This window comes from Lates calcarifer, linkage group LG15 (genome assembly GCF_001640805.2).
Source record: "Lates calcarifer isolate ASB-BC8 linkage group LG15, TLL_Latcal_v3, whole genome shotgun sequence".
NCBI lineage: Eukaryota > Metazoa > Chordata > Actinopteri > Centropomidae > Lates > Lates calcarifer.
In genome coordinates this window covers 18,569,787-18,595,677 of record NC_066847.1, presented here as the reverse complement: position 1 = coordinate 18,595,677, position 25,891 = coordinate 18,569,787, and the positions used below count along the sequence as shown (strand labels likewise).

Below are 25,891 nucleotides of genomic sequence, written 5' to 3'. Positions count from 1 at the left end.
CCTGGAACAAGGAAGGAAAGTGAAGCTTCCTGTCCTCTTTTCATCATTTTTCACTCCTCATTCTCTTTTTTTAACCTTGGTGTGGCAATGCTACCACTTTCCCCTCCAACTCATCATCCCTGCGGGCTCCCATCAGACTCCTGATCAGAAGGAAGGAGTGAAATCTTGTAACTCTTCTCATCTTGAGACATTCCACAGTTTCTTTTCTGAGAGGGTGATGGTAGGAGATCATCATGTGTGTACATGTGTGAGAGACAGCAGCAGAGAAAGAAACTGATACAGTGGGGTGTCATCTTTTATGCTTTCTGGCTGTTTTCTAGAGAGCAAGCAACAGGGGACGACAGGAATAGGCAGCAAGAAAAGAAAGCAAAAGAGATGAGAAACAGGCAAAGAGAGACAAAAAAGAGTAAGAATGTGAAAGATAAATGTCAATGAAAGATCTAAAGTAGAAAAGTAGAAAAGGACAACAATAAATACTTGGGCATCTGTGATGAAATGATGGAACTTGTAGACCCCCTGTATTTCTAGTGTTTACCTCTGACACTATTTCCATATTAAAGCTTACACATTTAACAATGCTTGTTAAATGACTACTACAAACATGCAAGCTCATACTGAGCTCTGCTAATAAACACAATTCTATACAAGATGCTTACATTTGCCTTTTGTGGCTGCTCAATTAGGGAGGCTAAAACCCCACAAATCCACTCCCATCTCTGAACCAACACTACTTACAAATATTGAAAACCTAAGAGAGTTGTATGTAAATTTCCAAAATACCTATGCTCAATTAGCGATGCAAACAGTTACAAATTTGTTGACAAATCTCTCAATGCTCAAACACTTCCTTCTTTCCTTGTGGAGGGAAGAAGCGACTGTGACGCTCTAGGATTTAGCTGCAAAATATAATGTAACAGCAAATACAATCCAACTCTTGCCCCTGGCCCTCCTTCTTATGATTAGAGTATAACTGGGACCTGAAGTCAGATTAAAAAAACACCCACCCAGTCACAAAGGTTCCTGAAGTTATACACTACAATCACTGTAAGGAGTGAATTTGGTTTGGAGCACTCAGTGTAAGCAACACAGCTTTACAGCCATTGGGAATTTCAGCTGAGCTGTAATTGGGACCAACCACTGAGAGAGTGTCTTTTTAGCTTTGCAGTTGACAGCACCAGCCAGTAAGCAATTTAACCTTGCTCCTTATCTAGCCTAAATTACCTAAAGGCCAAATACTGCAGGAGATTATTACTATGAAATATTCAGTGTTTTGTTGCTGGTGGATATTTCAGACCTTGGTGTGTTGTTTTGTTGTCAGTGCTAAATGCACTGTTCTTCATTTAGTGGAGTCTGCTGAAATATGTTTATCATCATCCTAAGTATCAAAAGATCACAACAGAAATGTACTATAGGAGATTGGAATCAAAGCTCTCCTGTAAATACAATATTTAATCCGGTTCTAAGTTTTATCGTTCATGTTTTGACCCAACAGAGGCCTTCCTCAGGCAATTAATTTAAATTTAGTTTAATTCTGCTTTTTGCTTGACACTGTAAATAAAACTTAGCACTAATCCCAATAGCTTTTTGTTGATGTGTGCATGAATAAGATATTATAATTTTAAAAAATATATGAAAAAGATCCCATGAGGTATACTGTTCTCTAATGCACACCAAAACTTTGAGGCTGTCAAAAACATTTGTTTAGTCAGCTGGCACCAATTAGATCTAAACTGAAGTCCAACTTTAATTTTAATGTGACTGCAGAAAGTGAAACTCTCAACTGTCGTAAAAAGTAGATACATTTTGTTATCCTGTTCCTTAAAAAGAAAAAAATGAAAATAGATTCCCAAGTCTTATCGGCTGACACAATACACTGTCATTCACATCTCTTGAGGTAATGGTTATATAAACAATATCTGCAGCTATGTGGGTTGCATATTGTCATTTGTTGCATCTTAAGCCACAGCTTAGCTTGTGGTTGTTTAAGATCAAAGTGCTGTCAAACATCCGCAGCGCTGAGACTACAAATGGAACACTGAGGCTTTAACAATGTCCCATTGCTTGCCAGCACCAGCACAAAGATACTGAGGAAAATGTATTATTTTCAAGAAAAATTCAGAGTTTAACAGGATACAGAGATGTCAGACCTCGGCACATTTCACAGCACTCTTCTCAAGAAACACCATCACTTGCTACAATAAAACAGTTTGCTATGTGAAGAAAAATACAACTCAACTTGGAACTTGTACAGTTTGTCTTTTAGACTGTAAGAAATTACAAGGTGTCCTGCTATCATTGCACAAAAACATATTCAAAATATTGGCTCAAGTTTCTACAGACTTTAAAATCTGAATCTGAAAAGACAAAAATAAATATTACAATAATTATGCCCCTCAGAACAGAAATGTTTGATGCTGTGCTTCCTCTCCCTGAAAATATGCAGCATGCTGGAAGTCCTACCTATTCAAAAACATTTTGAGAAGTCATTGATTGCTATTTGATCACATTCATACTCAAAAACAGTGCTCAGAACACTTGTTTTATTTTAGAGAAAATGTCACCAGCCTACAGCGACAATTTGTAGATGACTCAGCTCGAGTCATTGGACAAAGAAATAATGAATCACAAAGGCATTTTGCAGTGACCTTATGCTTTCTTAGTTATTATGATGATACTGGCTTTCATCACATGTACAAGTTGTGAATGATAAAATATTTATTCTGTAACTGAAAACAGATGTCACAGTTTGCTCCAATCTGTGCATCTGGGTAGTGGTGCTCTATTCGATGACACAATGCATCAGCTCTGACAAATGGAAAGATGTTCACTCTTAGAGGAGGGCAAATACTTCTCGTTAGTGATTTCATTTTTAAGTTTAGAACAAGACAGTTGGTGGACATTCATCTAAAGCGTCATAAAAGGATGGGAATCAAACCCTTAAACATTACAGTGTTTGTGCTAGCTAAGGAAAAACAGAATAAAAACTTTGCCACCTACATACACACACTAGCAATTGCCATAAAACATGAAGCCTTTTGCTCAAAGTAAACAGCATGACTCAACCCTAGCATGTCTCTCGCCTGCTGGTCTGCTGCTCGTAATCCCACAATTAATAGTGCAATGCACAAACTGCAGTGAACTGTGGGTCATTAAACATCTGCAGGGTTTTTCATTCTACAAAGGACAGCAACAAGGTCCACACACACACTTCACCTTCATAACCTTGCAAGCGTTGCTTTCCTCCCACAAAACCATTGACCCTGTCCCTTCTGTGTACTTGGGGTTTGCTCTTGCTGGATTTGAACACTGATATTATTGAGTCTTATTAAATGTAACTGAATTCTTCAACCACACAGATGGCCACTCCAGTGCTTCAGCAATGAATGTGCTGCACAAGTGTACAATTATTCAAATAAGTATATATACACACAATATGCAGACACAAATGAAGAAGTGCAACATGCAAACATGACATTTGTGAACATCAGTCACACATAAGGCGGGGAAAGATCAGTCAAACTCAACTACCCACTACCCTGCACGCCCACACACAAACTTAGAGGTCTAAGGATATTATTAGCATAAGAAAATCTTAGTGGCAATAGAAAAGTATCCTTAATTTGCACAGTTAATTACGAAAATAAATAGCAATCAAAGAATAGAATATAGTGAGATTGAGAATCAGAAATGATTGAGCCCAATAAATAAAAAGGTACATAATAACTGGAGAAAGCTTTGCCAGTGAATGACAGGACAATAAAACGAGAATAGGAGAAACAAAGACAAAACAAACAGGTTGACAGTTTCATTGCACAGCCCTTTATCTGCATGCACACAGTCACTTTTATGGTAGTTCAAGTGTATTTTAAATGGAATAATCCCCAACAGTGTCACCAACACTGTGCTGCACACCACCCAAATATCACCGCTTGACCAATTTCATTACACAGTCCACCACTATGCCGGGATGTTCATTGTAGTCTTAAAAAGTCCTGACTGAACATAATTTTCCCCTTAAAGAGCCTCAAAGGAACGAACAAAAAGAGAAAATTTGTACTGAGGACCTTTAACCATGTCTACAATATCCTGTCTTCTCTAAGACTTTACAGACCATACAGGACCTGTGTGGCCTGTTCCCAAATTTTAAACCTATTATGTGTTATACGAGGTGAAGTTATTGCTATGTGTCAACTGAAAAACATACGCTAGTCAAGAAGAATGACAGCTACAATCATTAACTCTCCAAATGTAAAGCTAGGAAATGAATCGATATTTTAATCAATTTTATGATATAAGATTCAATACATCTTGGGTTTTTTATTCCAATACTGAGATATATTTTGAATGTTCAAGTCTACAACATTGCATTAAAGCTAAATAATAGAATTTTCTGAGTTTTTGTGCAATAAGCTGGCAACTAAGAGTATATTTCTAGAATGATTCCAACATTCCATATACTTTTATAGATTTGTGGTAGTAACACTAATCTCTACATGACATAAACAGAAACATTAGGATTCATTACAAAAATGTGGTTTTAATAATTAGACAACTGTGTGACATACTGTACACAATCTTTATGCTAGGAGTTTCTAAAGTCTAAAGCAGTGAACCATTTTTAAACCACTTTCATCTCCGAGCTAAATACCACATTAGGTGGGCATGACGATCACAAAAGCCAGACCACTGAGCAAAGAAGAAAGCCAGAATGGTTAGATAAGTTCCCTTTCACCGTTTATCCTATATCTGGACAGCTTAACAGACAAAGCTGGTGAATGTTTTCAAAGCACAATGTGTTGCCAAAGCAGTGGTGGACTGGTGCAAATGAAAGTAATCAGGATATTACTATGTTGTGGCTGCGATGCCATTAAATTAAACCATATATTATGTTTGCAAACAGCTGTGGTGCTTACATGCAGGAAATTTCTGTGAATGGCATAAGTTGATTTTGATGTCAGTATTGTGGTGTGCTTGTGCATAGTCATTTATGCAAGAAATACTAGATCAATTACTGATCAATTACATAGCTTGTCTATAGCCCCTTAAGTGGTCCCAAACCTCTTAGATATAGGTTGGTTATAACACACCACAGTTACATAAAGTGTTTTTCCTTCAACAGAAAGGAAAAAACATTTAAGACATTTGTAAGTAAAAAATATAGAAAATAAGACCACATCAAAATAAAACAAGGAGAAGAGGGGACGAGGGGAGCAGGAAAGAAAGGTGGGTGAAAAAAAGATATAGGTGAAAAAAAAAACTAGATCATGCAGTTAACAGTCACCTCCTGTCTTCATCCTCATTGTTGCCAACCCCACCATCTCCCTTATTGCTCTCCTGAGTTGAAAGAATTTGTTTTCTCAGCAGCAGCACTGAGCATTAAGCTCAAATTCATTGTCTACTTGAAATGAGACAAATCCCCTTATTCTCTCACAAAGACACACACTATCACACATATGCGGACACAAAGACATGGAAATACACACCTTATTACTTAAATCTTTGAGAATAAAAAGTGTGGATTCACTAAACAACAATCTACCCTCGCTTTTCTATCGATCTGAACACTATTTATGCATCTTCTCTTTCACTCCTGCTGTCTTTCACTCAGCCCCTCCCTCGCTCCAATTTCTTCAATACCAGGAGCCACATTACAGAGTGAAACGCAAACTGCCAATCCTATCTTAGCAGAGGAAAACAGATAAGAAAATGCCACGTTGCCTTTAGAGAGGCATATCCAAAATCCATCATCATTTCCTATCAGAACTACCAGGCTTATCTTATTTTTTGGGTCTGTCATCAAACAACTGAATACAACAAACAGTTATTCTACATTTTAATGTTTGTAGAGAGTGGCTGAGATTTGGAGCCTGCATCAAATTCTGTTTTAATTGACAATTAATGAATCCAGACATTAGCCGATCCAAACACCTGGCTAAGGGCAAGCCATAGTTAAACTCATTAGAATTAGAATTAGAAAAGAGACTTTTGTTCTCAATCAGTCATTAAAGCAGCCAAAACACAAGGCACTCACCCAAGCTAATTTCTCTCTCTCTCTTCATCCCTCCTTCTCTTGTAGCACTTTTAAATTGTTGGCCAGCCCTCTCAGTAGCACTCTTTCCCCTGTTTATTTTTCTTCATGATGTTTTTTTCTCAAACTTTCCCTCTCATTCATTCTTTTTTTTCTATCTTCCCTTACCTGCCATTAGCGACTGAGAGATTTATTTTTTAAATGCTGTCCAAGTAGCTCAAACCAGTCACCTGCTTTCCAGACACAAACAAGTTCAACCAGTAACTCTCTGGACATTGTGTTTGTCTCTCATGCTGGATTTTCTGTCACTGAAAATCCCACTCAGGTTATCCACACATGCTGCAGTAGTTTACACATTGTGTTTGTGCTGATCTTTTCCAGATCTGAACAGCATCCATCTTTGTGTTGTTAATCAGTTCATTTGGATGGAAACATCTTGTTTGATTTGTTGAAATATTTAACAACCCATGGAAAACCCAATCAACAATGAATATTTTTCTAAAGTGTCTAGCAAAGACATCTTTGGTTATTCAGGCAGAACATTTGATCCCTGATGAATATATGAGGCACGCTGCCAAAAATCTGAATGAAGTGTTGCTTAGGCCAAAAAATACAGATACCTTAAGTCCAGCATTGCTCTCAGACTCATTGTAATTCAATTAGATCATATAAATCAATTTAAATGTTTTTCCAGTCTCTTGACAGGAGAGCAAAGTACTTATCCAATTATCTCTGTAAGGATGATTTCAGTTCTTTGACAGACAGCTAAGTGACAGCTTCTGCAAAAAAAGGATACCTCAGACCATTTTTGAGAACATTTTCCATTTCACATTTCAGGCATTTACCTGATGCTCTTATCCAAAGCCACTTAGAGTGAAGGCAGTGGTAGAATAAGCTTCAGTTCCTAGATCACCAACATTACCAGGAAAAAAAACATATTTCAAAATGAAGGTAAAAGGGAGATTTTTTTTTAAAGTTAAGAGCAAATTAGAGTGAGCTGAGGCGGAAGATGAAGAGAGGGAATAAGATTCAGTGTAGAGAAGGTGATTTGAGGTACTTCTTGAAGGAATGGGTTTTCAGCTTATAACTGTGGATGGGGAATGACTCTGCTTTTCTGACCAGCGGCAAAGTCATTCCACTTTTTGGCTTTTGTGCTGATTCATTGTGGCCCACAGGCTTCCAGTCTGTAAAAACCCCTGAAATTCATAATTGTAAATAATCCCATGCCATACTCTGTGCTACAGTGTCACATTTCCTTTAACACAGCTGCGTCCTGAAGCCTCGGAGGAATACACTAACTCTTCAGCAAATAAGTTCTTTGATCAAGGGGCTGCTGTGTGAAATGCAGACTAGCGCTCATTTCCTGTACTCAAAACAGCCCATTTGCACAGCAGGCAACATAAAACCGCAGCAAATATACTGTATACTGTAGACCCTTGTACCCTTCCCTTAGCACCACTATCAGTACAAATTCTCCCCTTGCGCCCCAAGAAATGTTGAAATTAAACTTTCAATGTTGTAAAGCAGAACGGCCTTCAAATTTGTTGACTGACTATCATGATATTTGCTGAGCATTTTCACAGAAAAAAACCTTTTGAAATAGGTGAACCACGACCTGCTCTCTAGTGGTCTCTTGTAGTTTTAATTTTACATATTCAGCATAAAATGGCTCTAAAAGCAGCAAATTGTTCAACATTTTGTTTTATTTCGTTCAACAGTTTCAGACTGTAAGCTCAATGAATGATGCAGCCTCAAGGGGCCGCTACCAGGGTTTTAGACTTTTTAGTCGTGCTATTTTCTTTCCCTCTCTCAGTCCATATCGATCTACTAGCAGTCTAGACTTTGTGATGAAATGCCACTCTGAAAGGCTTTGTCCAAGACAGCTGTAAACATGTCACCTCTGCCGGCCTTCTGGCTCTGTAGGGCCTCAACAAGGTCTTTTTAAATGTCTAAACTGGAGGGCTGTTAAGGGCAAGGGTAGTTTTACAGCCAACAAGAACATTACAACACCACTTTGGCTCAAAAATTACATCAAGTAACTTCACTCTCTTCTTTTCATGTCTAACGTATTTATGTGAAATTGTAGGGGAAGGCTGGAATGCACTATAATTTTACCAAAGTGTGCACATACATGCTTCTAGAATTTGGAAGAAGGGTAATTGTACTGTGGCACTGAGCTTGACACTTAGCACTGTCAGTGGAAGGAAGAACAACAACAGAGAGGCCGAATAGAAGAGAAGGATGTGGTTGGTTTTACAGAATGTATTGATGAACTGTACTGAACAGTTAACAAAGCATACATCATTTAGCCTTACGAGCAAAACAGACACTTTCAGACAAACACTGAGAGAGTGCAAGCTTGTAATGGAATTTTATATTAGCGAGAGCACAGTGAGAGCAGGTATACCTCAGGCTCAGTCTGATAAAAAAAAACTTTAACATTAAAACTGTCAGTGCTGCTGGGTTGCCAGATGTTGCAGCAGAAACAAGCAAACCCAGCTGTCAAATAACCAGCAGAACTCATAAGGAGGTATGATGGCATTTTTAGTGTAAAAAAAAAAATACCTCGAGCTCCAGTATTTCTGGTACATAAAAAAAAGGAAACTGTTCTGCTTTTAATGAGCAAAACTGGCAGCTCTGACACATCGCATTTGCCTCCAAAGTTTCAACGCATTTTTAAGGCATTTGAAAAAACAGATGCATTCACAGGTGTAGTCATCACATTTTACTTTACGTAACAATAAACTACTGCTGCATTTAATGCTGCCCTGAAGAGGAACTGTTTGGAAAGCATTTCAGTCTCTTTGTGAGTGTGACTGGAATAATCAGGTGACCAGCCGGTCGAGAGAAATCGAGTTCTGTGTTCCATTCTGCCCATTCAATTAAAATTGAAAATGTCTGAGAAAGGAACAGAAGCCCCTGGGAAAGGGCAGATGTGTGGCCACCACAGTTGCACTGCAGTGATTCAGCTGCTACAAAGAAATCTTGCATTCACAATGTGAGAAAAATAATTAACAAATGACTGGAAGTGACAGAGGAGACTTCTCATCAACAACTGACAAAGTTGGGTCTCAATTTCCATTTTTATGTTTCAGTGAGAAGCAAGTTTGGAACCGTTCAAAGCTGCTGTGTTCTTTAAAAACTCTCAATTAAAGAACTGAGAGAATAAACACCTAAAACCCAAGGCTTAGCGAATGACTGCATCAATTATTAGGTAAGATAAGCTGCATTTGTTTATTTTCAATTAACACAATCTACTAGTGTGACCTAAGACACCAGAATGAGGATACCAATGTGTAACTCTGAAAGAACATGAATATGACTGTTTATTCAATCACTATGCATATATGCATAACTTTGTTTGTTGTTTAGCCTTTTATATGAGAATTAGTGGGTTTGTGTGTCTGTAGGTGTGTAATGGATGATTAAGCCCTAAAACCTTCCTGAGTGTGTGTGTGTGTGACTGAGTATTAGAACACATCAATTAATCAGTGTGTGTACCGACCCTTAATTAAAAACTCCCTCGTCCCCCTGAACCCTCTCCTGTGAGTATTTGTGTGTGTGTGTGTGCAAGTCTATCTGCATTTGTATGCATGTCACTGTTTCTGAATCTCAATATTCATGACTATGCATGGGAATTTGCACAACACCACTTCTCATACTTCAAGCTGCATTTAACTGTGGTATATTTTCACAACAAACATGTCTGACTGTGATTTCAGAAACAGGTAATAAACTGTTTTGGGTGCTTCGGGTATCTGTGGAGGTTCTACTCAACTGAAAGTCACAGCATAGGCCTGAACTTAATTAATGCACCATTAACATGCATTCTGCCCTTTAAAATCAAAAATCTCAAGAGTTATTTATTCTCCTGGCTACACCTGAGGTCAGTGCCTTTTCTGAAAGTTGACTGGTCATTAGTGCTTCTCAGTTTGTGATTTTTTTTTCAATCAAATTGTGCTTCAAGGCAACATGTCAAACAAGATTACCAAGAGCAATAACACATTCGTATTTATCTTTCATTTCTACATGGGCTGTGTATTAGATGTTCTGCTGCCTTCTCTCAATACAAGCCTTTAATTGTATCTTTGATTTTTATTTGTACTTGCTGTCTACACCTACACCATTTCTCCTTTTTTACTCTGCCACAACTACTTTCCCAGCCATTCAAGGCGTGCTACTTAAAAGTAATTCACCATTCAGAGCGATCATTCATTCTCCGCCTACATCATCCTCAGCTAGACAAAGTAGTTCATGATTATTTCTTTTTTTTTGCTGCTCGATTTATATAAACTGAGCACGATTAAAGTAAACTGCAGTTGACCCAAACCTAAGACACAGTGACAGATAACCCATCTCTTGGGAAGTACATTACTCACCCAACTAATCACCTTCAGCAAGGTCACTGCCTTCTCTTTACCCCCCTACTCTTCTGTGTTTCCAACTCTCACTCTGATCACAAATTAATATTCACACAGACATCCAGACCACTGCAGGGGAACCAGTGTGTGTATGTGTTTGTGTTGTTTCATGTGCATGTGGCTAAACTCAAGCTGTGATTTTACAACAGAGCAGGGAGTGAAAGAGCTAAAGGAAAAAAAATGACAGGAAATGAGGATGAAGAGCAGATGCAAATGAAGAAGAAAAATGAACAAAAAGCAAGAAAAGGAGAGTGGGCATTGAAAGAATGGAGTGGAACAAATCAGCAAAGGCAGAAGCAGCAGTGAAAACACCATGTTTTCTGCTTTGAAGTTGCCTATATGTTTTAGTCCCCTTTGTGTTGCTCTACATATAGTCATGCTAACCCAGATATTTTTTTCAGTATTGTGAGAACACAAACAGAAGCAATGATCAAAAAAGAAATCTTTTTAGTGACCTCTTAATTCCCCATTTCTAAGAATAGCTAAAATGTAGCAAAGGAAAACATATTATGTGTTGGCAGAAAAGGAAACAAGTAACTGGTTGGTTGGCGCTGTTGGTAGTATGAGCCTGTTTGCTGTTTTGAGAGGATTGCAATAAAAAGAGGGGATGAAAAGCCACCGTTTCACATTTTTCTTTGGCAAACTTTTGGAAATTTCACATCCACTTTCCATTCAAATAGAAACTCTCCTTCTATTCTTATTCCAACTTTGCAGTCATCTTTGTGCATTTGTCTTCATTTTGGTGCAATTTTCTACATCATCCAACTTACTTCTTCTCTCCATTCCCCATTCATTCTTCCCCCACCTTCTCCCTCTCTTCCTCCCATCACATCCTCTCCCCCGCTCGTTTCGTCACAGCTGATTTCCAGCCGTTTAATCCTGATTATGGCTTCAAAGTCCCTGTTGGCACAATCCAGCTCGAACTTGCTGTGTGTGTACAAGTGTGCATACGGCAACAAGATGCTGACTTAGGCTATAAACATATCTGTCTTGTGTCTGTCGTTTGATAGGCTGTAAGACATTGTGTTTGTGTGACATGTCGTTCAAGCAAGTGTGCGTGTTTCCCACATGATAGCAGACTCTTAAGCTGGAGTGGCAGTTTTAGTCGGTAAGTCATGCTTGCATGAAAATACTTGGATATGTCAGATTGTTTTCCCCATAAAACAGCTGTTTTTGTAAGTGATTGTGCACTGTGTGCATGTGTTGAAGAGAACAGCTTAGTGCTTAGTGGTTGTTTACTACTAGGCCCAGTGCTATGGCATTTTAACAAGTCTGCCCTTATCTCCAATGGACTTTTTTGTCCTGTTTTCACCTGCCAAAACATTTGAGGTTGTAAAACTTAGCTTGTCCTTAAGAACTCTGCATTTTTGTAATTTTGAAGCCAAACTTAAAGTAAAACTCATCTTTACTAAGAAGTCAGTACATATATCATTCATATTCTTGATAGCACCTCCAACATTCCTCCATCCTACAACCCAGAAGAACGTGAATCTATAATAATGCCTCTCTATACTCTCTGGTATGTTGTGAAGCTGTAGTTTGACATACTAACATATTGGATTGCCTTATACTTTAGATAATATATATATTATAGGGTGTTCCTGTTACTTGGTCGACCCCAAGAGAGTGAGTAGACAAACAAGGATACCTTTGGACACACACAACAGACAAAATCTGCCTGTTTCAGAGTGTTCCCAGCTGTTGAAAGTGGTAAAGCTGCAAGTGGGCAGCAGATGAAAAACAGGTCATTTATAGTAAAGAGACAGGAAACTGCTTATTAAAAGTGATAATGAAAGATACTTCTTTGCATTTTGTACTACAGTGCTTCAATTCTGCAGTTAAGACTAGTCATGCAGTACATAAACCTGTCAGTGCAGGATGAGAAGCTAACTTTTCTCCTGTGTGTATTTCACATTCTAATGACTTTATGGCCTTAAATTTGGCCAATTTATATCAGACTTTGTTGGTCTCGTAAGACTTTTAGAGTCAGCCACTTCCTCTCTCTTTCTTTTCATATTATATACTATACAGTTATTTTTTGTCATTTACTCTTGTGTCAACATAGCAATGCCTTCTGCATTCTTCCATTCATCACTCCATGAGTCACCTCAACCTACTCTTATTTATCCAACCTCGCTAACGCTGATTGGATTTGCACGTTCTTGATCTTTTATTCAATTTCCTGAAATAAGGTTTTTCTAGGACTTATACCTAGGTATACTCACAAAAAGGTGCATGTAGAAATACACACAAACCTGCATGCCATTCTTGTGCACACACACAGATAATTACAAGACTGCTCATGTGATTAAGTACCGTGCAAGTGGTTGTTTAGAGGTGTGAAATGAAGAAGAGATGGACAGATAACCCAGCCCCCAGAGACACATATTAGTGCGTCATTTGGTGTGAGAGAGAGTGTGCACATGACTTTGTGTGGGGAAAACAGTGTCTCTTAGTGTACGTGAGTGTGTGTTGTCAGTGTGTCTAAACCTCTCATTCCTCCTGCTGATAAGTCAGAGTTTAGATGTTTTTTCTGTTTCTCCTCTCTTCTTTGTAAATGCTGGGTGAATGAGCCTAGATCAGTGTTTCTGCCTACTCCTGCCATGGAACATGATGGAAAGGTCGCAGGAGGCTAACTCCAGATCAGAGGAAAAAAGGGCACATCCTGTTGCTAGGTTAACAATGATCTCACTGTGACTATGGTGATGGAACTGGCAAGGAGGCAAGAAATCAAGGCCAAGAAAACATGAAAAATGGATGGATGGTTAGATTATCAGCTGGATAAATAAAGTGAATTAATGAATAAGGTAGCTTTTCTCCAATGCTCTGTGCTTCAGTTATATTCAACATGTTATGTATAGTCCAGTTTGGAGTGATTCAGTCCTGTACAATAACACAGATAGCTCAGGAGGAACCTTGAAAATCCATTTGAAATGTAGTGGCCTTTTGCTATGGGATGAATTGCTTTGACGTTTACCACTCTGCACAATGAGCCTCATTCACACAGTGTTTTCCTGGTTTCTTGTGTTTATTGGAAGAATATGTGAGAAGTTCTTCATTTGTGCCCTATCATGTCCAGACAACTGATTTATTTGTACAAAAAATGTGAGTGATTTACAATCAAACTTGATTTGAGTGTAAATTTGGCAGTCTGCAGTGCTGCATGTCAGAAATAACTGCCATTGATATGACTAAATCATATAAACAGTGGCTATAAAAGGGCTAACATGAGGGACTCTGAAACCACACCGTAGGTATAAAAAATGAATATCAGACAGGAAAAGGCAGACAATGGGAAAACACATGTAACCAGCTCAGTGAACTGTTAACAGGAGGCTCAGGGATCTGAGAACAAGAGCTACACATGAGAGAACTAGACGACAACTTTGCTTATGAAGGGAGGCCGAGGTCAAGCAGGTGAAGAGGTGGGAGAGCATGACAGAGGAGAAGAAAAAAAAGAAAGGAGAGAGGAGTTGTTTACTTGACAGAGACAGAAATGAAAAGAGCTTATGTGTGATGAAAGACTTGGATATGACAGTAGAGGCACTGGGAAATGCAGTGCTTGGCCTGACAGATGTGTTCATGTACACCATGACACAGGTTAACAAACACACACACTTGAGACTCATGTAAACAGAAAGGGTATGTGGAAACAACTTCTCAATTTGAGAATGGATTACTGGTGTCCTGATATCCCAAATTGTGCTATACCAAAAATGACCACCCATGTGACAACTTGAATAATCATATATGGCACATGTGCAAATTAAAAATCCTAGAGATCCTGCTCTTCCATTCAAATGAAGTGAGGTAACAGAAGGACAAGAACGTGGAGATCTTCAGATGGAAACTAGCCTGTGATCTGGTAGACTATAATGAAGCGAAACATTACAAAGATTCTTCAAAGAACTTTTCTAGATGGGAATCATCGCCAGATGCACACACACACATCCACACACACACACGCAGTGGGTGCAACAACCTCAGGTTACCTCAAACACTCTCGCTCTTACTGATGAGGTGTAAAGATGAACAGTAATGAAACCATGCTGCCTAAAGCAAAGCCCCCGGTGTCACAAATATGACACTAACTGTGAAGAGTCTCACACTCTCACACACATACACACACACACACACGCTTGCACCCCCCCCCCCTCACACACACACACCTAAATGTCTCCATTTGTTAAAATCTCCACCAAAGTGGACAGATTATATTGACAGTGCCATGAGGAAAAAAAGTCTAGATATAACCTATATCCATTTCTCTATTTCTGAAAGTTTCTCATGCTGTCTCTCTTTTGACGTCTCTTTCTGTTGGACACATTCTATTTGTCTGTCCCTTGTCTTTACATATCCCATCTGTCTGTCACACACTGAATCCAGGAATCAACAGGAATGTGGCCAGAAATCATCTGATGTTCTGCAACAAGGGAGTATGTGTGTTCTTGAGCTCTTTAGTTATTAGTCATTCATTGGTTTTGCGTGACAAACCAGGAATCAACATGTGAGATGAGTAATTTGCACAGGAAAGTTTCAGAACACCTCAATTTTCCAGTTGTCCTTAAATTTACATAATGCAATATTTCAGTGAAAAAATAGCATAAAACAACTGAGGATTTTAAAAACAAGGAATCATGGAATCTTTTGATTGGACTACATTCAATAATTTTTTTTGATTCAGGAGTCAGACACACTGCAGAAAATTGATCACAACACTGTTGCATAAGTTTCCACAAATGTGTTGTAGGTTTCTTTGCTTTCACCCTCTGTCCAGTTCATCACAAACCAGCTTTATGGGATTTAAGTCTGGAGACTGTGTCAGTTTCCATCATTTCAAGCCACCAATGTTTTGGGTCATTATCTTGCTGTGGGCTGAATCCCTGACCAATTGGTCTGTATTCCTTTGTTACTTGATTTTCCTCACCATCACACAGTATTACTTCCTGCAGTATTATCCTAATAATGCATCAGAGGGTGCAACACAGTTTGTTCCAAGTTCTAACACTGACTTTGTACAGACAGAGGGTGTGTAAATAATCACCTGTAGGAACTGCTTGCATTAACTTGCGAGGCTTAATTTACTTCCACTGCTGCAAGAAAGCTGTAATTTAACCAATCTCTCAATACCAGAAAAATGCCTTTTTGGTGACCTCAGTTTACTGCTGAAGTTTGTATCATTGAAGGTCACTGGACTTGAACTGCTTTAATTTAAAAAACTGAAAAAATGGGCATGTTATAAAGCTTTTGAATGGTAGTGTATATACCAACATACATATATATACAGATATATACATATATACACATTGCTTCAGCATATGAAGAAATGTTACTCCATGTCCACTTACAGTTGACAACTTATTAGGGGAAAGGTTAGTTAATGGTCAGTTAAGGTAAGCAGATATGAAAGTGTTCCTGAAGAACGGTGTATTTGTTTTGTGAGAGTGTTGCTGAGATTTTTTCTTTTTCATTTGTTGATTGCCCTGAGGAGACTTAATGAATCCTGACTAGTTTGTGTTGTAATACAAAGAATACCAATGCAAACACAAAGACAGTCTTTAATACTTATATTCAAGTACCAAGTGCATTGCAGAAACAATCACAACAGCCACAGGTGTACTGGCCTCTATGGGCAGCACTGCCATCCTTGTCATTTTATGTTACACTCTCTCCATTTTGATTGCCCTATTGCAGTTTTTCCCCAAGCTCCTCTATCCATCCATCTTTGCTCTCCTGTCTCATGTCCTGTCGCTTTCCTGTCCATCACTCTCCCCACTCCCTCTCTCTTTGCTGCTAGATGTGGGATATTTTACTGCTTAACACACATGGCTCATCTTTTGTGCACACACCCACAAGATTCCCACAAATGTCCGCACATTCACTGAAATGTTGTCAGATACGCACACACATGCACGCAAATACAGGGAGAGATAAACAGAGCTTTCTGAAATGCCAAACATAATTCCACACAACAGAGGAGAGCAGCATGTTGTCAAGTGTCAACCAAGTAATTCAAATGTTGATTGGAGCATTGTGGTTTTCACTTTTTTAAATTATTATTTCGTCTAAAGGTTATACTATACTTAAGCCACTAAACTCCAAGAATGATTTTAAAAAGCCTGGTGTTGTCAATGTCAAATTTAATGTAGCCACATTTTTCTTCATCGGGAGGGAAAAAAACAACAACTTGAAGTTATGAGGATGTCAGCCTTCAGCGTCATATCTCTGCAAGCAGACCATAGTATTAATAGGCCTTGGATTTGTTGCCAGCGGTCTGGCTTCTTACTGGTGACATTCCAACACAGCACAAGCAACTCTCTCCAAGGCCACTGCTCACAAACACACAAACCAGGAGACAATGAACCACAAATCTTGTTCTAGCCAACATTTTCACTGGTCACATTTGCATGTATGAATGTGCAGTACATTCTCATAGATCCAGAGACATGGAATGCACAGGGTCCTCAATACTCAATCTCACCACCTCAGTATGCTAATTTATACACAAGACATTAGCTAATCAGCTTCTAGGACAGAAAACTACATCTGGGACTTAAGGAATGACTCACTGGATGACGTAGTATGCCCACGTCAAACAGATATCTCATCTCCAACTATTAACTTCACCAAAAAGTTTTTAGAGCAGCAGAATATAAAATATCCCCAGCAGTGGATAACATATTAATTTGTTCTGTTCTATAATAGATAAGCCAGGCTCTCAGAAACCATCTGGTTTTCACTGTAGAAAGCTAATCAGTGACAGATTCAAGCTTGTAATGCCAGGTGGGTACAGTTAACTAGTTGCTAAGATAGAAACTTAATGCTCTTAATGTGTTTTATCATGCCCTGTGTAATGTGTTTTTTCAAGCTGGCAATGGATGATTTTGATTTCATGTACCATTACGAAAGAGGAGAAGACAATGAAGGAGGATGAATAAAAGTTTACCAGCTAAGGATGCAACTCAAAGATCCTTTGTGAAGACAACACACAGGATAATTCAGTGGTCTACCTAAAACTGGGGACATTAGTAACTGTGTCTTACTAAGGATTCAAGCAAACTGAAGCAGAGTCATCAAAGTGCAAAACAGAGTCTCTGTGCTTACTTGAGAGAGAAGGTCTGGAAATGGAATGAAAGAGATACAAGTACTTTGATTTTTTTTTCCACTCTGGAACTGTGAAGTCACAAGGACATACAAAATAGACTCTCAAACTCACTGTCCTATAAGGTATGTTCACTTACTTTGACGCACAGTGTTGGCTGAAGGTCTGTTGGTTTGTTATGTTACAAATGATGAACAAAAACTTGGTGGTAAAGAGCTGCTATAATTTAAAGCAGTTTAAAGAGAGAAAAATAAGTTAAATCCAAGACCTTGTAACAGTGTTCTTTGCATCTGTTCTCTGCCTGTGTCAATGAAGTAGAAATCTTTTGTTTCTTTGCTGGTCCAGAAAAGAAAGTATTCCACTTCAAGTTTGATCAGCACAGGCACCAAGGTTTCTCACTGTAAACTGGACACAGAACACACTGTCCTCATTGGCCATTTGTCCTTACTTGAAAAAACAGCCTTTTTTACACTGAGAAAACTGAGAAACAGTTGTTTCTGTTGTACAGGATGATTTTAATTGCATCCGCTGCTAGAGAGGTACATTAAGTTGACTCTCCAGTGCCTGTTTACAGAAACCACAGCAATGAGGACACAGGACAGTGTCCACAGGCCCAACAAGTCTTGGCTAACATCAAACACTTTGTAACTCTATCAGAAGAGAAAATTAATCTATTAAATCTGTGCTGACAGTCTGTAAAGTGCACTCCTAGTTAAATGAGAAATTAGAGTTGAGAAGACCAATTTGACTTGCAATTTCACCTCATCATGACTAATTCAAAAGAGACTGAGGAATTACTATGACTGAGCTGATAGAATTTTCAGTTCCACTGGCTACAGCAATCCCTTTATTTCTGCCATGGTCTTTGTTTTCATCTCTCTACAGGTAGGAAACTGTATGCAATTCAGCAAAGCAAAGCTTTAAAAAAAAAGAAAGAAAGAAAGCAAGATATATATATATATATATATATATATATATATATATATATATATATATATACCCTCTGTACATATTTCTACACCACAGTTGTCTTTACAAACTACTACTGGCCTATAGGTGTGAAGTCTCACCTCCAATTTTATGTTAACCACTGCTGACTTTAATTCTCAGTTCATTACACTCTGTTGCACAACATTAGTAGGACATGAAGTGCTTCCCTTTAATTTTGCTTTTAAAGAAAATAAGACGCCAAGCTCATGTTCTGATAATCTGCTAATTGATGTACAAACTTTGTCTTAGATTATACTTATGATTTAATGACTGGAATGTGTCTTTTCACTTAACTTCTACAAAAATGTTACATTTATTTGAATGTGAAACTATCTTTCTACTTGCCCTTTCAGTTTACTACCATTTCTATACAAACAAAAACAAAAATAGTAACAACTCTCAACTGCTTACAAGACTCGTTCACCTTGCTTGAATCTTTGCAGACACCAGTCATGGTTAATCCATAGTGTACAACAAAAACATCTAAGACCTTGGCTACCAAATGTAATGTTTCCAGTTGTAGCTTGATTAGTACCTTAACACACCTTGCAACTCAATGTGCTAGAAAAAAAAGGCACGAGTCATGAGCTCCTGGCATGTGTTATATCAGACTTATCCTGATCGCAAATTGTTCTTTTTTAATTGCAGGGTGAAAATTGAAGATGCAAATATGTGTAAAATAGAAGAGAGCTCTATAACTAACTCTATATTTAACTCAATAACTGACAGCCTTATAAAATGTCAGCCATCTGTTAAAGTAGAGCTTGGAGTGGCAAAGACCAATATTCTCTCTGCAGAGTATTTGTTAAATTGTAACTTTCACTAAGCTGACAAAAATACAGATAGTACCATTTTTTTGTTTCCCTAATCCATTTTATTTAATATTGTGTGATACTTCGTTGTCATGTTTACAATGTCTTAACTAAAAGCAAACAATATCACAGAATCTAAGTCTGACCTTTATACAGAGCTGACTCTGTGCTGCTTTGTCTTATTAAGGGTACAGATATTTTAGTACAAATCAACACATGCTTTTATTTCATAAGCCAGTATGGAAACAAAATAACTGAAAAGGTGAAGGAGACGTGTGATGTGGATCACAACATCATTTACTTATATGATGGGTACATGAACAAACCATTCAGCTCATTATTTTTTAATTAGCCCCACCTTCTGAGTCACTGAAGGACACTGATGTCTGTCAACAACCATTTGCACCTACTGATAATATTTAGCACAGCTTTCCTCAACCAGAGCCCCCTGTCTTTTTGTATCCTGTATCATAAGGCAGTTTCAAATACTGATAGAACATATTTTCCATTTGAAAAACATGAAATAAAGAGTATGATCGAGTAAGTGGCGAACCAGAAGAGTAACAGAGAGATGCAAAGCCAAGTGTCCAAGAATGCTGGAGCACCACTTCACAGTAACCTGTTGAACTATGACAATCCAGTACACAGAGACCTTCAAAAAGCTGTCCCTCTCACCCTTTCAGTTTTAACTGTATCACACCCTTAACCATGCTGCACTGGTTCAAATAGTTCATCAAGCACAAGCTACTCTCCCCAATCAGTTCACAGCAGAAACATCTCTACTGTCAAGAAAGAACTCCACAGGAAACGATGAGAACTTTAAATACAAATATAAACAGCACTAAACCCCTCACAGAGCACCAGCACCATAAAGCATGTGTGGCTGAGTTTCCTACCTTGACGCCTCGTACTCTAAATTCAGCCAGGGCACGGCTCATCTTGGAAGACGCTGTCTGCAGGTCCTTCCCACTGGCGATGACTTTTACCAACAGGGAGTCATAGTGGGGTGAAATGACAGCACCCTGGAAGGCCGAGGCGCTGTCCAGACGAATACCCATGCCTTCACCGCTTCGGAAGACCTGGCAGGAAAAGGACAGTGGAGTGAAGAGTGATGGACTTCATACAACAGAAAAATATCTTTCTGTTTCAGATTACATATAAACTGCAAACAAATAAATATTCCAAATACTTTTTGTCTTACTTTACATTCTGTAGAGACAGACTCAAAATTTGCAATGAATAATTGTTCATTAACACCAAGTGAATATAATTTGGAGGCAAAGCAGTGCAAAAATAAATCAAAAATGTGTACAGTATTCCTGTGGGTATTACTATGGTGGATTCTGCTGCAGTTGGCAACAAAATACACTTGCATAATTTGTCAATTTAAGATTTAGTGTTTTCATTAGGGCTATTATTGTCTCCCTCTACATGGTCCAGTAATCCCAGTGGATGTATGATTTTTAAAGATTTTCTAGATTTCTTCCTTTTTTGTGATAAATACTAACATTTGTGTCAATTATGTACAACTGCTCTACCACAGTAATCAATTTTATTTATTTTAATTTTATATAATCCACTGTCTAAGCTAACTGGAGGGTCTAAGATCAATTGTCAGTGGTCAAAAGAAGCAGGGAAGAAGGCAGACAAGTCAAGTGAAGACAGGGAGAGAGATAACAGTAAGCACACAGACAAAGATTCCTACTAGCTCAGTGATCTGAGATGTGTTTATGTGCTTGGTTCAAATCCAACCCTGAATGTTTGTAACATATCCCTCAGTTTTTCCTATCACTCCATATTTAAGTTGTAAAAAAGTTGTGAAAATGCCAGAAACATCAAAAATAAATGTGGCAGACTTTGCTTACTTCCCAAAAGTGTAAGATGAAAAACATTTTTCTTTGTCAGCTGAATATTTCAGTGCAGTGGTAAAAGATTTCCTCACTCTACTGTCTCAACACTGTCTCTGGCATTTGTTAATGTCTTGTTACATGGACAGTGCAGGAATGCAAAGCATCACATCTGTTAGGTGCCTAAAACGTTAAGCGTAAATTAACCTGCACTTGGAAGGCAATGGCAGACAGATATGTGAGAGGGCACAATAAGTAGATGAGAGAGTAGAAAACAAGCATGAGAGGAGTGAGGGATGGAAAGGCTGGACCATTCCAAACCACTTGGCAAGAGAGCAGAGAGGGAGGAGAAGAGATGTGAAGAGGAGAGTGAGGACTGTCCAACACTACAACATATGGAGCCCCTTGAGGGCTGGAAGAGAAAGAGGAGTAGAAATTATAATTATAACAATGTTGTGCCACACTGATGATACGCTGGTAATATTTTCAGACAATGTAGATGTGCAGAGCTGCCAACATTTATGACCAACAATATTTTTTCATTATCTTCTTGCTCTTTACACTTCACCATTTTATCTAGAGTGATTTTGCCCTTATTCTTCAAGAAAGGAATTCTGTTCCTCTCTAATGGCTTAATGATAAAAATACTATATAATTCCCTCAATAAATCATGTTAGCAAGAATGTGTCACAATATCACTGCATACTTACAATAAAACAGACTAAATGAATAGAGCACTCAATACCAGGTTGCTATGAGACCACTTTATGCTCTGGTTCTACTGTACCTGTGTTAATATGCTATGGCATGCACCAAAATGAACAGAAATTAGATGTCAATCTGCTGTTCCAATTTATATTTCAATCTATTTTAACATGAGGCCAAATGCAAAATTACTTCTTTGTGGGGGTAAGTGGACAATGCAGTTTTCAACTTGGAAATGCCCTTCACAAGGAGGACTCCTGATCTTTTTCCATGTAAAATGGAGGCAAAGTTCAAAGAGCCTGCCTACATAGAGCTGTAAATGAATGAGATGCTGAAACCAAGGAAAGTGTCACATACTGCTGCGTTCACATATAGCCTCTACACTTGCACAATATACTTTTTCAAGGCTAAAAACCCCTGTTTCCTGGTTGTGAGTTTTATAATGCCTGACACTCCTCTCCCCAGGAGGCCCTTTTTCCACCCCTTGCTGAATAATGAAATACTGTAGGTACAATTACCATGCTAAAATAATGACCCCCCCCAACTCTCTCTTGACAAGAGACTTGACAAAAAGTAGGTGACAGAGACTGAATTTTCCTGAAGCACTGAAAGAAGAAACAGTAATTGCAACAGGATGAACAAATGGCAAACTTGAAGAAAACATGTATTTTGTAAATGAGACTTCTGTATGGTGGTAACATGAGAAAGCTAAAGGTGCAATTAGATTTTAAAACTGGAATGTTAAAAAATGAACTGTAAATATCTCACTGCAAAATTTACTTGCAGCCACCATTTCTTCTTTCTGGGTGTTTTCTTTTTCAAGCGGTTACCAACAAAGACGCTCTGTAGATTTGATTTTATTTAAAAACATTAAACAGTGCTTTTGATTAGCCACAGTTTGCCAACTGATGCTTTTTGGTATTGCCAATGAGGTTCTGGGGCACCTTGTTTCCACACTAGTCTTGAGGCAGTTGCCAACCCTCCTGTGCAAATGCCCCAATCTACACTCTTGTTTAGTTTTCCTTTCTATTCATTAAATATTTCCTTAATGTGCACAGGTTATATTTTTAAAACTGTCCTCTCACCCCTTAACACTGCAGGCCAAGCATTGCAATGCAGCTTTGAATGCTGACTGCTGTGTTAAAGTGACTGACTGGCAGTCAGACAGCTACACTGGGTTTCTTTGTGCATTGTCATTTAACATCAAACTGCTACATCCCCAGGGAGGAGTATACTGTAAAGCACTAAACACTGCTTGCATTGAAACTGAAACTGTTCATAGCTTTGACTTATTCAGTCTATACATCCACAGAAGCTGGGTGAGCATCAAGGCTTTTTTCAGCAAAATCCCACTGCATAATCACAGTTTAATTCTAACACTTTTATCCAGAGCAACGAAGTGATAAAAGGGGAAGAGACTAGCTCAAAGGCACATCTGTTCCTTGGCATCATGGCCTTTGTTGTCGTCTTGAAGTCGCAGTTAAGTTTTTCACTAGCACCACCCTACAGCCTCACATTTTCACATCTGTGAGCCATCCATACCACTGGGATGTGTCAACTGATTGGTGGCCGATCTAATATTCAAAACTCATTAAAACTGGCCTAACTGGTGGTCTTGAGACTGTTTCTGTAAAGCCTGAGATGCTGTCAGCTTAACATGCTGTCAATAGTCAAATACAGACAGTTGGAGGATTATTTTATTAATGTACCAGGGGTGAGTAAATCTACAGTGTAAGCTAATTTGCCAAAATCAGATTGTAAACTGTAAGTTGTTGCATGGCTAGTCATCCACTACCAAGGGCTTGTAATTCATCAAGTGTGTGGCTGTGCTCCTGTGGAAAGGCCAGATGGTTAGTGACAACTGCACTTCCTATGTTGTTTTGTGGTTGGCATTTTTACCAGGTGTGAGAGTAAGATGCATTTTCTAATCTGACTGTTCAAGCTGCTCTATGATAACTCTAAAAATACACACAAGAAAAATCTAAGAAGTATCAGGAGTATCAGTAAGATGCCTTATGAAACAGATGCAATACATAAATGGGTAGGCATATAAAATAATATATTATTTAGAAGTTGGGGTATAAATGGGATTATAACATTGGTAGTGCTTAGACTTGAGGTAAGTGGTGACATATCCAGTGTTTTATGTGTGTGTGCTTTTTCATAATGTTTGACAGAAACAAATTTGTGATAATACTGGATCAACTGATCCTAATAGCATTAATTAGCAAAGTGTGTTAAACCAGATGATTGAATTTCAGCAGCAGCAGAGATAACGTGATGTGTGTGGCAGTATGTACATGACTGTCAGATACAGAAGAAAAAGCAAAGAGATGGAATGCATTGCAGCAGGGTGTAATATTGTGTTGTACTTGATTGCTTCTTTTTTGTGTATGTCCAGCAGAGTTTGTTTGAGATGCAAGACAATCTTCAGAAGAAGTGTCATCTAACTGAATCTGCCATGAAAGGCCTGATAGGAACATCTACTTTACTTAACAGTGAGGTCAGACTGCAGAGTTTCAGGAGTCAGACAAAGAAACAACAATATAATGAATGCATTTGCATGAACAGACATACTTTAAGATGCACTGGCCAGCAATGAGGCAGACAGACATAAATGCATGTGCACACAAACATCTACACATTTTGAGTTCACATGAACATGGGCCAGTATTGTTCTAAATTGAATTCTGTACTGTAAACAATCTTGTCTTGCTCATGTCAAGAGACTAATCAAACATGCAGCAAGACAGATGTTTGCTGTTACACTTTACTGCACAAACATATATATGGGATATGTAGTTGACTGGAACCCACAAAACTAGCACAGTGGAGCCTCAGTTATTGGAACCACTCAGACGGAGGTTGTTTTGCAGGGAAAAACAAATATAAAAACAAGACTGAAAATTTTAATTCCAGAGGGCATTCAGAAACTGTGGATACACAATTTGAAGAGTCCTGCATGGTATTAATGTTAATAGTTAAATTGAATTTCACTTTATGTACTGTATGAGAGAATTTTCAACAATTAATTCCAATAAACAAAATATTTTTGCTCAGTTTTTGCTCATTAAGCCTGTGTGGAATTTACTTTTGTCTGCTATGTGGTAATGAGGGATAATGTACTTTTATGCTATGCTCTTGTGTATGCGCTTTTGTGAATAATGATTGTATTAATTTTGGATTCAGGGCATATAGATATAAGATAAATGGTGTCACAGCAACACCCCACAGCTACGAGATGGTGCCTTTATCTTACACTCAGTGAAGACTCAAACCTAAGCAGAGCCACTAAGGATCTTGTAGCCACAAAGAGACAGAGAGAGGAGAGAGATACTGTACAGGCAGAATTGAAGGAAAAGCCAAGTACCATGTTAATAATTGAAGTCAGGGTGTTAGCTTCTTTCAGTCCAGGGTGCTGTCTAACATGAAAACCCCACTTTCTTCTCTCAGACTCTCTCCATGTCAGTGTCTCTCCGTCTCCCCGCCTCCCCATTCTCTCACACTCTTCTGGATAGTCACACATCCTAATAATTTAGTCCAAAGGCACTGAAATGGTCTTGCTGATGCATACATGCACTGACTTAGTCCCATACTGTCCAGCACACTCACACATTATTGCTGCTGTGCATTTTGACTGCAATAATCCAGTATCATCCACCTTGTTTTCTTGTGGATTTGTGTTAATCAGTAGTGTAAATACACACAAACACGTGTACACAAGCTGAAGTTGGGACTTCCAGTTCATTATAATGTACCAGTGGTGACTTTTCACTGTCTCTTCACTGTGATTCACACCTTTTATTCTAAATTTGTTTCATTTCTTACAGCATATTGCAAATCTGTGTTCCTGCTTCATATTTTTCCATCACCATCGTGTTGCCTACAACCCCCTTCCATTTCTCGGTGCTAGAACTCTATCAGTCAGAAACTGTCCTCCACTCCTTCTGCATCATAGGTCAATGGTGCATTTCTCTGACGTTGTA

General features: G+C 38.5%; 1 protein-coding gene across 2 annotated transcripts in view; it reads right to left on the bottom strand.

Annotated features, from left to right (window-relative positions):
• Positions 1–25,891, bottom strand: part of LOC108893161 (pyruvate carboxylase, mitochondrial) — a 261,450-nt gene that overhangs the window by 120,944 nt on the left and 114,615 nt on the right. For both annotated transcript variants that reach the window (XM_018691027.2, XM_018691021.2), the window contains exon 12: positions 20,250–20,432. In XM_018691027.2, the coding sequence (XP_018546543.1) occupies positions 20,250–20,432 (183 nt within the window). The remainder of the gene's footprint in view (positions 1–20,249; positions 20,433–25,891) is intronic.